This window comes from Eschrichtius robustus, chromosome 2, assembly GCF_028021215.1.
Source record: "Eschrichtius robustus isolate mEscRob2 chromosome 2, mEscRob2.pri, whole genome shotgun sequence".
NCBI lineage: Eukaryota > Metazoa > Chordata > Mammalia > Artiodactyla > Eschrichtiidae > Eschrichtius > Eschrichtius robustus.
In genome coordinates this window covers 145,534,201-145,548,362 of record NC_090825.1, presented here as the reverse complement: position 1 = coordinate 145,548,362, position 14,162 = coordinate 145,534,201, and the positions used below count along the sequence as shown (strand labels likewise).

At 46.9% G+C, this 14,162-nt stretch overlaps 1 protein-coding gene across 1 annotated transcript in view; it reads right to left on the bottom strand.

The window, feature by feature from the left end:
* Positions 1-14,162, bottom strand: part of DOCK2 (dedicator of cytokinesis 2) — a 417,766-nt gene that overhangs the window by 19,740 nt on the left and 383,864 nt on the right. Inside the window, exons 40-44 of the mRNA XM_068534609.1 lie at positions 13,334-13,438; positions 10,892-11,033; positions 6,082-6,163; positions 4,553-4,637; positions 3,740-3,826 (exon numbers count right to left, since the gene is read on the bottom strand). Coding sequence (XP_068390710.1) covers positions 3,740-3,826; positions 4,553-4,637; positions 6,082-6,163; positions 10,892-11,033; positions 13,334-13,438 — 501 coding nt within the window. The remainder of the gene's footprint in view (positions 1-3,739; positions 3,827-4,552; positions 4,638-6,081; positions 6,164-10,891; positions 11,034-13,333; positions 13,439-14,162) is intronic.

Genomic DNA, 14,162 nt, shown 5'->3' with positions numbered 1-14,162 from the left:
GGTCTCTTTCCTAAGCTGAGCCTCAGTTTCCTTACCGGCAGCACAGGTGTATAGCCCTTGCCCAGCTTGCTGTGCGGGGAAAATGAATTATCCTGGAAAATACAGTCAGCCCTCCATACCCTTGGGTTTTGCCTCCTTGGATTTAACCAACCTCGAATTCAACCAACCACTGATACAGAGGCCCAACTGTATTCACTGTACTTATGCCCTTTTATGTAAGGGACTTAAACAACTGCAGATTTTGGTATCCGTGGAGGCTCCTAGAACCAACACCCTCAGATACTGAGGAGTAACTGTACTTTGGAAACAATTTGAAAGGCACTCGGGAAAGTGGTGATAATCCCTTGCAATCGAGTGGTGTTTCATATTCCTCAAAGGCGTCTCTCACTATCACCTTCATAAATCCTCTTAGGAAGCCTCTGAACTGCGTAAGACAGACATTGTTATTACAACCTACTTCTACCACTGATCACTTTGGCAGTTCAAGTCCCATCTTTGAGCTTCAGTTTTCTCATATGCAAAATAATTTAAATAGACAAGAACTAGGAATGGGGTTGCACATAGGAGATGTGAAGGCCAAACTGGGCCTGGGTCTGTCATTCAGCCAGCACATAAGTTCTAATTTTTTAAAAAACTAATTCAGCTGGAAGGAGTTTGCCACAGCTTCTACCACTCCCCGTTGTCTTAATGTGATGAGTTCACATATTTACAGTATCTTCCTGGGCTCTGAAGGTATTTGAATTTGTAGCTCTTGGATTAAATGACCTTCAGAGTGTCTTTCAGCTCTGAAATTCCATAGTTTTTTCATGTCTATTTTACAGATGATGAAAACTAAGGCCAGAGATAACACTGTGTTTGTCCAACATCATATAGCTTGTTAATAGGCAAGTTGAATTTGGGTCTCTGACCCCCAGCTCAGGACTTCTTGTAAAGATTACATATTCTCAGGGCCAAGAAAAAGGAAAGGACCCTCAATAAGCAGAACCTACACTTGAATCCCATCAGAAAACACCTCTCTGTACAAACAGTACTGTAGTCAAGACAATTCATAAAAGAAACAACCAAAAACAAGATATAAATTCTATACCACAAAAACAAATGATTGGAGAGGAATTCACTCAGCACCCATGAAACTTCTGTGTCTGAGACATCCTGAAATTCTTGGTAACTCAACTGAGGGAGGTTATCAGAGATAAAGTCACTCTGGTCAACTTTTTGGAGGTTTTCCCAATCCCTTCTATCAGAGGGTATCAGGATAAAAGAAGTGAAACAAAAATGTTGACTATTTCTTTCCTAATTTCAGAATCCTGAGTTCAAAAAACAAGGTAAGCACTTCATATATTATGGGTTTCTGCAAATTAACTGAGCGATTGGTTGATGGATTTACTTAATAACTATTTTTTTTAATATAAATTTACTTATTTATTTTTGGCTGCATTGGGTCTTCGTTGCTGTGCGTGCGCTTTCTCTAGCCATGGCGAGTGGGGGCTACTCTTCATTGCAGTGCATGGGCTTCTCATTGCAGTGGCTTCTCTCATTGCGGAGCACGGGCTCTAGGCACGCGGGCTTCAGTAGTTGCAGCACGCGGGCTCAATAGTTGTGGCTCGTGGGCTCTAGGGCACAGCCTCAGTAGTTGTGGCGCACGGGCTTAGCTGTTCCACGGCATGTGGGATCTTCCTGGACCAGGGATCGAACCCGTGTCCCCTGCATTGGCAGGCAGATTCTCAACCACTGCGCCATCAGGGAAGTCCCTTAATAACTATTCTTGAGCACCAATTATGTGTCTAGGACTATTCCTTGCACTCAGAGATATGGCAGGGAACAAAATGGACAGAAATCCGTCTTCCTGGAGCTCACAGTGTAGTAGAGCTCATATTATAATGTTATTATATTTAAAATTCTAGATATTAAAAATAAACACACAGGCAAATTATGTAGTCCATTAGGAGGTGAGATACCATGGCGGGGGATGGGGCGTTCAGAGAGTGCAGGCAGGAATTCCTTCAGTTTGCCTACAGTCCCGTGGGGACAGCGAAGGAGGAGAGGCACCTTACTGAGCACCACCAGAGGAAAGCGCACAGCCAGGGCCAATGGGTAGAGACTACGGCTTAGTAGAAAGTTTCTGATTTCTCACCTCAAAAATGGGATTCATAATATGATGTACTTCACATGGTTTTGTGGGATTAAACAGGATAATGTTACAAAGTCCTTGACACAGCACCTGGGACACTTATCCACGCTTATCATGCACCGATGTGTCCCATGAATAAGGGGCATGAGTAGTTTCTTCCTCTCCAGGGCACTAATTATCGGGGTGGGCGGGGGACATGTTAAGGAAAGAGGAGAGAGTGAGTCCATCCAGGTGCCTGGTATGAGAGGTTATAGTCAAACCTCACCTCTTTTACTAACCTTGAGCAACCCACGAACTCACTCGGTTTGCTCATCTGTAAAATGGGAGAATAATAATATCTACCTCGCAGCATTGTTGAGGGGTTTAAATGAGGTCACGCATATGAACAGTTTAGCACATGCTCAGCAATGTCTGTTGATGTCATCATCGTTATTATATGTTCCCTAAGGTCTACGCCATGACTGTGAAAAGGAGATTGGAGGACCACCTGGCTGCTGGGGGCCCTTAAGGGCTGAAGGGGGATGGTCTCAATGTTGATCATGCAGTAACTTGAAAAAGTCAGTCAGACGATGTCCCTCCTCTGCTTCCAGTTCACCCAGTGGAAAAGCCCATGTCCTTATGGTGCCTACAAGGTCCTATATGACCTGCTATCAGACTACTGCTACTCCTCCCTCACTTGCTCTGATTCAGACATAAGCCTGTTCTGTCCCAGGGCCCTTGCACTTGCTATTTCCTCTGCTAGAATGTCCTTCTCTTCGGTATCTGCAAGGACCACATCCTCACTTCCTCCAGGCCTTTGACCAAAAGCCATTTAGCAGGAAGGCTTTCTACGACCATCCTACTTAAAATACCCACCACTCCTTCATCACCTTTCTCTTTTATTTTTCTCCATAGCGGTTATCTCCACCTGACATAGTATATATTTATTTAGGCTTTTTAGTGCGTCTTTGCCACTAGAATGTAAGCTTCATTGCAAAATATCTAGGTGCTTGACATGCGTTAGGTGCTCATTAAATATTTGTTGAATGAGTAAGTGAATAAGACATCCTGAATATGTCCCTGCTTCTCCGATTTCGCCTCATTGTCCTTTGCATTCTGAGGGCTGCAAGATCCCCAGCTGTTTGAGGACATGGAGACCCTGAAGTGTGTTGAGAAGCAAAATACATGCTATCTGCACCATGGAGTTCAAATACTTGCATTCTAGCCAGAGCTTTGCCTCTGTGTAATTTCCTTTCTCTGAGCTTCAGTTTATCCAACTATAAAATGGATTCATAGTGAGATTCTGCAGAGGGGTCCCCAAAGGGCTGTTGGGAGGGGAGGATATGAGAGGGTGATTGTGTTGATTGAGTTCCAGGCCCTCTTCCTCCCCCTGCACCCAACCACAGAAGCTCCCCATTCATCAGCTTTATTACCGGATTTTATGGTACCCTTCATTTGCAGGGAAAAAAAAAGTTATCTGATGCTTAAAAAAAAAAATTTGAAAGCAGGTAAACTGGATACTGCCTCAGGTCCCTTCCTGTACTAGAATTCCTGGACTCCTGCAGTGGCTTTGAACAAAAGCATTTCCCTTTTTCCAGTCTCAGGAGGCTCCTGAGGCCACAGACTCACCTGGGACATGTGAGTCACCTCAAACCAGCGCAGGATGCCCGGAAGCTTGTACGCGGTCACAAAGGAGGTCCTCTCGATCCACATCGACTGTCCCGTGGGCAGGGGTGGCAAGGGCAGAAAAGCAACACACATGAAACCTGACCATCAGAGTTTGGTGGGAACCCAGCCAGGCCCCCAGGCCTCCTATCCACCCGGAATCAGAATAAAAATTACAAGACTCAGATATACACTCCCACCTTACCCTGAAGAATTCTTTCCCAAGGTGACGTTTACGTTTCCCTGGATTTAGGTCCAGTAAGTTTTAACCTGGGTCTCTGAACAGGCAGAAGTTTTAGGCAATATTGAATGCATCCACCTGCATTTTCTGGGGGGAGGTCTACAGTGTTCATCAGATTCTTAAAGGGGCAGTGACTCCTCCAGTGCAAAGAATCACAGTCCAAGGGAAAGAGCTGAGAGAGACGTGGAACTGTCTCCTCGTGCCAGCCTCGGCCCTCGGGAATAGAAGACAGGGAGGTCCTGGCTGGGAAACACACAGTGACACTGGGGACTGTGAACTCCCTGTGGTTGAAAGGTGCATCTCACGCCAGGGCTGGGTCGTATCTTGAGGGTGGAGAGGCTCAAGAAATGAGAAAACAAACCCAACGGAAGAGCCTGGAGAATGGGTGTCATCGTACCAATGGAAGTTAGTGTTCCTTCCTTTGGCTTTGGATCAGATGCCCTCCCAATTCTGATTCTGGCAGGTGCAGACCCTGTTTGGTAAAAGGAGGCCCTGGGCAATGATCAAGGCTGCCAAACGGTAGGGGAGATACTTACGGCAAACTCATTCTCGGGGTCAACGGTTCCCCTGCGCACTGGCCGGGAGTAGTGGAACTTCTGCACGTAGTTGGACTTATAAAAGCTGCAAGACAGGAAGAGGCTGAGGCTCCTGATAGCAAAACCTGACCTGACCCTGTACTGTCCAGGGAGGCCCACTACAGTAAACTCCAGGTCTGGCAGAGTCCTCACTGTAACATTTAAAACCAGGCTTTCCTTGTAAGATGATTTAGAAGCTAGTCGGTCTTACGCCCTCATGAGAACACAGAACCCCTTAGGGTACCCCCAAAGTTGTAATTCTATCATTAATGCACACAGTGGTGCCTAGGTTATTGTTTCTTGTGACCTCAGTGAAGGGTCTGGATACATCTAAGGTCCTAGGCCAATGTCCCAGGGGTATCTTCCAAGGATTTCTTTAGGTGTCCCAGCCATCCCCCAAATCACTCTCCCTTGACCCTCTAGGGCGGTTCTAACACCAGGGCCAGCAGGGCATGGTGCTAGCTGTATGGTGGTCATCCCCTGCCCAAGGGTGCCTGACCGAGAGGTGACGGGAGGCTGAGCTCCAAGCTGAGCTTGAGTATCTGCTCAGCTGTCTGCACTGGCGTGAGGCTGCTTCTCCCCGCAGGAACAGGCCTTTCCTCTCACAAAGGCGCTCCTGCTTCCAACGGGTCTTCCCAGAGGAGAGGCCTTTTCCTAAGCCACTCAAGGTGCTAAACTGGGTGCCTGGGCCTGAGTCGGGTGAGCCAGACAGCTTGGAGGGGGCAGCGTGGTGCCCCACAGATCCCACAGATGCCCTGCTTTGTTGCCTCATCCCTGACCTTGCGATCTGGTATTAAACAGATCACACCTGCCTTCATGCTGCTTCCTCTAATGTCCCCTATTTTATTTTATTATTTATTTTTTATTTTATTTCATTTTATTTTTTGGCTGTGGCTCACAGCTTGTGGGATCTTAGTTCCCCGACCAGGGATTAAACCCGGGCCCTCAGTGGTGAAAGCGCTGAGTCCTAACCACTGGACAGCCAGGGAATTCCTCTAATGTCCCCTTTTTACATCGTAATCTGGACACAACCATTGTCAATGCACGACCTTAACAAATGCCTAAAAGATGTCCCTCTGGAGAAAGTGCTCGGCCTGAGCACCGTCCCTCTGTCCCCCACCTGCCCGTCGCCTGTCTGCCCATGCTCTCTGGCTGTGGATTTCTGGAGCCACTCTGGGATCAACCTGAGCAACTGGCTCTCCACGTCCACTTCAGCGAAGCCCACCGCTGCCTCCTGAGGACTCGCTCTGCCACAAGGTGAGCCTCACCCCTCGCTCCCCCCTGGCCATCTCTGGTGTCAGCCTTTTCAGGGGCAGAGCCCAGAGGGGTCATGGGAGAGGTGATGCTTCTCCCAAGAAAAGGGAGGACACGCTGGCTAAGATAGGGAAGGAACTAGAAGACACCAGGGCCTGTCCTGCCACCAGCTCGGCTTGGCAGCCCCATGGGATGGCTCCTCCCCAACACTCCCTCCCATGAGCTGTGGGGCTTACTTTATAATCTGGTCAGGCACCGGCTTATTCTTGAACCTTGGGTGTTCATCCAAGACGGGCTGGACAGTGAAACACTGGATGTCTGTGATTCCTGCAGTTAAGAGCTCACAACGTCTCGGTCGGGGGGACAGTTCCAAGCACAGCAGGTCCCAGGTGAGACCTCCCAGGACAGTCCTTCTGGGCCCAAGTTTTTAATGAGTGACCAGCCTCGGGGTGCTGGCTGCCAACTAGGTCCTAGTGACCAGTTAGCGGTCACCGTGGTCCTTATCAGAGCTGCCCGTCACTTGCAACCCAGGCCAGGGCTCAGCCTCTGCTAACAGTTGGTTAGTAGGCCTTAATTATCATTATCACTGCTATATTATTATCATTAACAAGAATAACGCCTAATGCATTTATAGCTGTCCATCAACTGCAGCGCACGTCTCCCCATGGTCTCCTTTCATCTCTCCGGTTTTGCTGAGCAGCGTCGTTGACGTAAATCATACTTTCCAGAGACAAGGACATCAAGGTCAAAGAAGCTGGACAACCTGTTGAAGGTCACACAGCTTGTGAGCACAGAGCAAGGGCCTGTATTTGGGTCTTTTAACCCTGAACTCAGGGTTCTCTGATTCCAGGCTTCTATTCAGCGCAGCCCTCTGACCAGCAGCACCACCGTCACCTGAGAGCTTGTTAGAACTGGTGAATCTCAGGTCCCGCCTCAGGCTTACTGAATCAGAGTCTGTATTTTATAAGATACTCAGGTGATTCATATGCACGCTCCAGTTTGAGAAGCACTGCTTTAGAGAAGGCAAATACGTTCATTTTGTACTCCAACTCTGAAAGTTTGAGAGTAACTGTCTGGGGCAGGAATGTAAGGCCATGTCCAGGCTCAGTGGGAAAGAGTTCCATGATCGATTAGTGATGCCTGCCATGGGCACAGGATACAGGAGAGGCATCATGTGTGCCAGATCTTTGTCATGCCTGTTCTAGACCTTTATTCATTGTAAATCGATAATATGGCAAGCCAAATAAACAAGGTCAGTAGTCACTGGTCCCATCCCTGGACCTTACTTCCCTTTCCCTACCTTCCATGGCTTCTTTACCCATCTCTCTTCTTCAGGTATCCAAGTACTCTCATCCCTCTATTCTACCTGATGACCACCATAACTCCAAAAACTCTTCCCCTAAGCCTGACACTTCTGCCAGCTAAGGAATCACAGACTCCTCTTGTTGGCATTCAAATATGCCAATATTTGAATATGGAGTATTCAGATATTCTAATATGATTCCAACTCATTTCCCACCGTTATCTCTGAGCATCCAACAGACTATACTGTTCCCTTTGTTTGGACTATTTCCCCATAGCTCCATGAACATTCAATCTATCCTCATCCAGGTGTCCTTTTCCTTCCTGACCCTCCAAAGCAACGCATTTGTACTTAGGACTCTTATCTCTCCAGCTCCCTCCCTTCTCCCTTCTGTTGTTTCCCCACCAGACTGTGAGCTTTCTGATGCAGAGGCTAGGGCTCTTTCACACATAAGAAATGGCCAAAATATAATTCCAAGTTAAATTTAATCCCCCTCCCCCAATAAATTCACTTCATACGAATACGTTGGGGCTTTAATTGTTTTACCTCTGAGGAGTATTTCCACATTAAATGAGAGTGCCTCAGAGAGAGACAGAGAGACACAGACAGACAGACAGACAGACACACACACACACACACACACACACACAGAGGAGAGGGCAAGAGTGAGCAATACTTAACACAGATGAACAAACCTCACTGGAAGGATTTCCATAATCAGGAAAACTACCTTCCTTCTCAAGTCAAATAGCAAACAGCCTTCTCTGGGAGGGAAATCACCCTGGATTAAGTCTAGAGCAGGAGTTGGCAAACTATGGCCCTCGGGTCAAATCCTGCTCACTGCCTGTTCTTGTATGGCTCACAGCTAAGAATACTTTTTATATTTTAAAATATTTGAAAAAATGAGTATTATGTGACATGTGAAAATATATTAAATTCAAATTTCGGTGTTCATAAATATAGTTTTATCGGGGCACAGTCACACCCGTCCATCTATGAACTACCTATGGCTGCTCTCCCACCACAACAGAGTTGAGTAATTGTGACACAGACACATGGCCCACAGAGACTAAAATATGTCTTATCTTGTCCTTTACAGAGAAGTCTGACAACCCCTGTTTTAAAGTAGGTTCTAAGCCATGTCTACTGATCTTAGCAACCGGACTTGGCCCAAGAGAAGAATCCAAACCTGTCCTGGAGAAGCCAGTGACATCAGAGCCCTCCGATCACGTCCAGGAGGATGCACGGCTTGAGTCTCTCACCATGTGTTGAATGTATGCATGGAACCCTGTTGAATCTATACACGGAACTGCAGCCCCAAGGTCTAGGCAGAGGAGAGGGCGGGGGACAGGAGACACCCAACAAAGAGACCTTTGCTTTCAAATGTCTTCCACTAACTGGATACCTAAGTGAGAAGACATGAGATTTGTCCCCTTTTCAAACTGCTTGTCAGCTTTGCAACACATAAAGGCAAGAGAACAGAGCCTTAAGAGCTTAGATTTTGGCAAAAATCCGACCCAAGTTCAAATCCTAGTTCCATCAATTCCTGGGACCTGGCATAAGCTGCCTACATTTTCTTGAGCCTCAGTTTTCTTATTTGCAAAATGCAGAGTAATACTACCCAACTCATAGGATTATTATGAGGATAAAATGAAACAATGCATGAAAATACCTGGTATGCCATCATGTTACAATAGTTAATAAAGAACATTCTGTTCATTAATCTTAAACAAAACAATGGCATTACAGAAAGAATGCAGACTTTGAGAAAGATCTTGGAGTTCAAATCTCAACTCCATCATTAACTAGCTTTGTAACCCTAGGCAAACCACCTTACCTCTCTGCCCTGTATGTTCCTTCTCTATGAAATAGGGAAAATCAATACCCACCTAATAGGGCTATATGAGGATTAGAAAAATTAGTTATAAAACAGTCTCATGTGTGGCATGAAGAGGATATTTAGCAAATATCAGCCCTCCCGCTTTCCCTTTTCTACCTGGTTCCTGGAGTTGAATCAGGCCTGCGTATAATGACATGGCCCAGTCACACGTGCTCTCCCCTCCCACCACAAGTTAAAAGGTCACAGAGTTGTTCAACACCAGGATATCCACTTAGAAGGGCCTTAGTACTAATCCCATGTCTCGCCTATAACCAAACTCCCATTTGTAACCAGCCAGGCCCACCACCGGTTGCATTTCCTCCTGCAAATAACCATGGTAGAGCAGGCATGAAGGGCAGGCGAGCACAATGAAAAGGTTACAGATGAATATTTATCACCCGAGGGGAAAATATTTGGATTAAGGTTCGGCAGACTTAGCAGACCAGCCATGCAACCTGTCAGCCCCATTTTAAAGGATGTAACTTAATTTGTGCTACAGGGTGCAACACAGGAGCCAGGCTAGGTTAACGTACCCCTTCCCCCGTCGCTCAGCTGTCTGCCTTATCCTTGGGTCTGTACCCTCTCTGACCCCCTGAGCCCTGACCCAGCCCAGCGTCAGAACCGGCCTTATGAACATTATGCTTTGCTGCAATGGAGCCCATTTCCACCACGCTCTACCCAACCTCACTAGCGCCATCTCCTGTCACCTCGGCCTTCTGTGTGCTCCAGAGAGCTGGCTCCATCGGTGCCGCCCTCCCTCCTTCCTTTCTCTATCTATCTCCTCTTTCTTCCTTCTCTCTTGTTTTCTTTCTCTTTCTGTTAACCAGCAAGTATTTTCTCAGAGTTGGCTTTGGGGATTACTGCAGTGAGCAAGGCAGCACAGGTCTCTGCCCTCCCAGAGCTTCTGTTCTAGTTCTATCTTTGAAAGCACAACAGATAACGACAGATTGAGATCAATTCTCTAAGGCAAACAAACAGGGTTTGAGATAACAGAGTCCAGAAGGCTTCCGATAAGGTGACCAGGGAAGGCCTCTTGTGGGAGGTAACACTGAGTTAGGATCTGATGGGTGAGAAAGGAGCTGGGGGAAAGGCATTCCAAGCAGAGGGAAGAGAAAATGCACAGGCCCAGAGGCGGGAACAAGCTGGGCGTGTTTAAGGAACAGAAACAAGATCTGTGTGGCCAGAGAGAAAGGGAAGGAAGAGTTGGGGCGATGACACTGGAGACACAGGAAGGGGTCAGATGATGGACAGACAGCCTTGCAGGCCTTGGTCAGGAGTTTTGATTTTATTATAAGGGCAATGTGGCACCATTTCAGTTCTTGGAACCTTTGCTTTTGCGGATGATGGTTCTTCCCTCTGTCTGGGACATTCTTCCCACCTCCCACTAACCTTTGGCTCATTACTCACCTTCCACATCGCCTTCCTCAAGGAAGCATTCCCTGCCCTCCCAATCACGGCAAGCTGAAGGGCTTTCTTTTAGCATTGATCACATTTTTCTAAATGCATATTTAACAATGCAATTAGCTGTTCAATGTCTTTTACTTGCTAGACTGAAAGCTCCCTGGCGGTAGAACCGCTTTGTGAGTGTAGTCTCCAATGCCTTGCACAAGGCTTGGCAGAATCAGGGCTGGTAGTACTCACCACAAGAATGAAGGAATGAGTGGGTGAGTGAATTTATCAATGAATGCAACATTTAGAAGTTTCCTGAGATGGGTTCTTTTTGGATCCCACACTGGACACTAATACTGGCACCACTGCAATGATTCTGGCAGCAGTTCTGAGCTCTAAGACGGGGCTCTGTGGACTGAAGTCCCGGCAGGGCTGCCCATGCCTGGCCCTTGGCTGGGGCATTCCTTAAGGATACACTGGCCTGGGGCATTCTTCACATCATCCCCGGGTGCAGAGGTCGTGTTCATCTTCTCTGCGTTGGGGAACTGGCTCATCAGCTGCATCTGGAAATCTTCTCTTCGCTCATACTCCTTCCCTCGGTAGATGAACACTTTGTTCTGCAGAGAAATGACACCCATCAGAGATGCCAGGGCCCAGGCTTGGAGGAGATGGTTCAAGCAAAGCTGGGAGGCTTGTCATGAGCACAGGGCTGTGGTGACCTTCTACAGATCTCCCCACTCTCTGCTTCTCCCCAAGGGAAAGGAAGACCTCAAGTCACTGACCTTCTAGCTAGACACACCACTTCTTTAAAAAGATGGGTTCTAAAGGGAGAGGAGATCATGGATGCTGAGAACTTTTTCTTCAAACAATCTTATGTGCAGCTTCCAGAATAATTCCTCACTCAGCTTTCACTGTGTCACACCCACTCTCCCATTTACATGACCACAAAGTTTCCCTCCTGCCTATAATGGACCATGTGGGCTGGACCTGTGGGTTGGAAGGGACGAGCATTCGGGTCCTTCATCACTTGGATCCATGGAAACACACTCTTTATTGTTCCTTGACCACGTTAGCTTCTTTTAGACTGGTAGTTTTCAAACAGGGGGTGATTTTGCCTCCTAAGGGATGCTGGCAATGCCTGGAAACATTTCTGGTTGTCACAACTCCAGAGAGGGCCACTACTGGAACCCAGTGGGTAGAGGCCCAGGATGTTGCTAAACATCCTTCAATGCACAGGACAGGCCCTCACAGCTACGAGTTACCTGGTCTAAAATGTCCAGAGAGCTGAAGGTGAGAAACCCTGTTTTAGACCATATCTGTGCCACTGTGCTGCCTCTAATGGCCCCTAAATTCTTCTGTCCAAACCCACGTCTGCCACTGACCTCTATGTATCAGTGTTTGTTTCGAAACCTGGCCTCTCATCACAAAAGCCTAGGAGCCTTCCAGAAGTTCAGATTCTCAGGCCTCACTCCAGACCTGCTGAAATGGAGTCTGTGGGAGTGGGACCCAGGAACATGAACTTTTAACAAGTTCCCCAGGGGTCTGTGATGCAGGATCAGGTGTGGGAAGTCATCTCTGTTCCACACAGGAAAACTTCACTAGCTACCCTCTCTGCAGCTCACTCCGGAGGGCCACCCTTGACTGCCACATGGATTGGTAATGGTGAGTGGTTTATCTCCTTGAGGAGACTCAATCAGGTGAGGTCAGGTTTCTTTTGTATCTCCCTGACCTCAGGATTGAACCACAGACTCAAAGACCAGAAGGGACGCCTTCAGCTGACCTAACGCAACTCTCTCCATGATGAATCAATAATCCAGGAAAGCAGCAGTTCAGACACTGTGCTCCAGGGATTCCTGAGGGTCCCCAAGACCCCTTCAGGGCCTCACAAGATTAAAACTCTTTTCATCATAACAGCCATTTTCCTTTTTCACTCTCATTCTCTCATGAGTATACATTTAAGGCTGCATGATGTGTGGTATCACAACAGATTGAATGAAGAAGCAGATATAAGAATCTAAGCTGCCTTCTCTTAATCTAGATATTTAAGAGATTTGCAAAAATATGAAACAATCTCACTATTCGCACTGATTTTTTATTGGAAAATATAGCCATTTTCATAAAGATCTAATTTACGTTAACATATGATGGGTTCATTCTTCTTATTTTTAAATAAATTGATACAGTTAATCCTCCATGTCTTGAGGTTCTTAATCCATGGATTCAACCGTGTATCAAAAATATTTGAAAAAAAATTCCAGAAAGTTCCAAAAGGCAAAACTTGAATTTGCTGCACTCCAGCAGCTATTTACATAGCATTTACATTGTATTTGGTATTGTAAGTAGTCTAGAGGTGATTTAAAGCACTTAGGAGGTTATATGCAAATACTACACTATTTTATACAAGGGACTTGAGTACTGGATTTTGGTATCTGCAGAGGGTCCTGAAACCAATTCCTGGTGGATACCAAGGGACAACTGCATTTAAAAATCTTCTTAGCTTTAGTTTTGAGTATCGTAGATGTAGACAGCTAAAGTCTACAGATACAGAAGTTCTTCAGGGGCCTTGATCATTTTTAAGAGAGAAAATGGCCCTGAGACCCAAAGGTCTGAGAACTAGTGCTCTGCAGTGCCTGCTGGGTGGCAGAGCTCCTCCAGCCTCTCTGAGCACCTTATTCCCAGTATGCGGCGCTCACTACCTCACAAGGCAGCTCTGGTTGCTGTGTATGTGGAGAAACACGGGGGGTGGCTGAGGTGCTGATGATGGAGGGGGACTGGGGAGTGTGTGAAGGTGGGGACAGCGTTCAGACAGAGGAGGGCACAGGTTCTCAGCACAGGCAGAGCCTCAAAGCACAGAGGGAGAGCCGAGATGCCAAGGCCGCGGGTCCCTGGCCTGTGTCTGAGTCACCCACAGACTTACCCGGAGAAAGGAGGGGAAACCCTGGCCGTAGTATCCCACAGCGAAGTAGTCTGGCTTGGGTCTGAGGATTTTCATGATGTTTTCATAGAATTTTGCCTGCTGGACCTGAAAGAAGAAAACTCATAGCTTGTGACAACACAGATGTGTATTAAAGGCACATTCAACTCCAAGAGGCCACAGTTAAGATGGGATCATTCCACCAGAACCAATGTGCCGAGTGCACATGTTTGCACAGTCGTGGAACTGTCTGTAATCATAATAGTAATAGCTGTAAGCAGATACCCTGTTAATCACTCTACCTGCACCAGCACATTTACTTGCATTGCCCTCATGACAATGCCACGGAATTGTATCTCTGTTTTGCAGATAAAGACATGGTATCTCACAGCGCAGCCGGGAAGTACGGAACTGAATCCAGCCAGCTGTTCAGAGCCCCCAGCAGCATTGTCACTCCACTCTCACCGGAAGTGTGTTTGTGACGGCCTATGGATGGATAAGTGGTTCCGGATATAGATGTCCTCCTGTGTATGCACGCCTAACATATTTCATCAATTCCAAGAGGTGTGTGTTTTTCATATTTTAACATCTTTGAAAATAGTTTGTGTTTTACTTTACACCTAATGGCATCTCCCAATTGCTATTAACTGGAGAGGAATCATGATGGGGCATGTAAAATAGAGTGGTGCATCTTAAATTGGACACAACATGGAAGATAGATGTGTGTGGCCCTGGACATGAAGCCTGTGCGATGTGGGCTTGGTGTACGGATGTTCATGCCCATCAGCGTCTGCATGAATGTATACTGGGTACGTGTGTGTGCATGGATGTG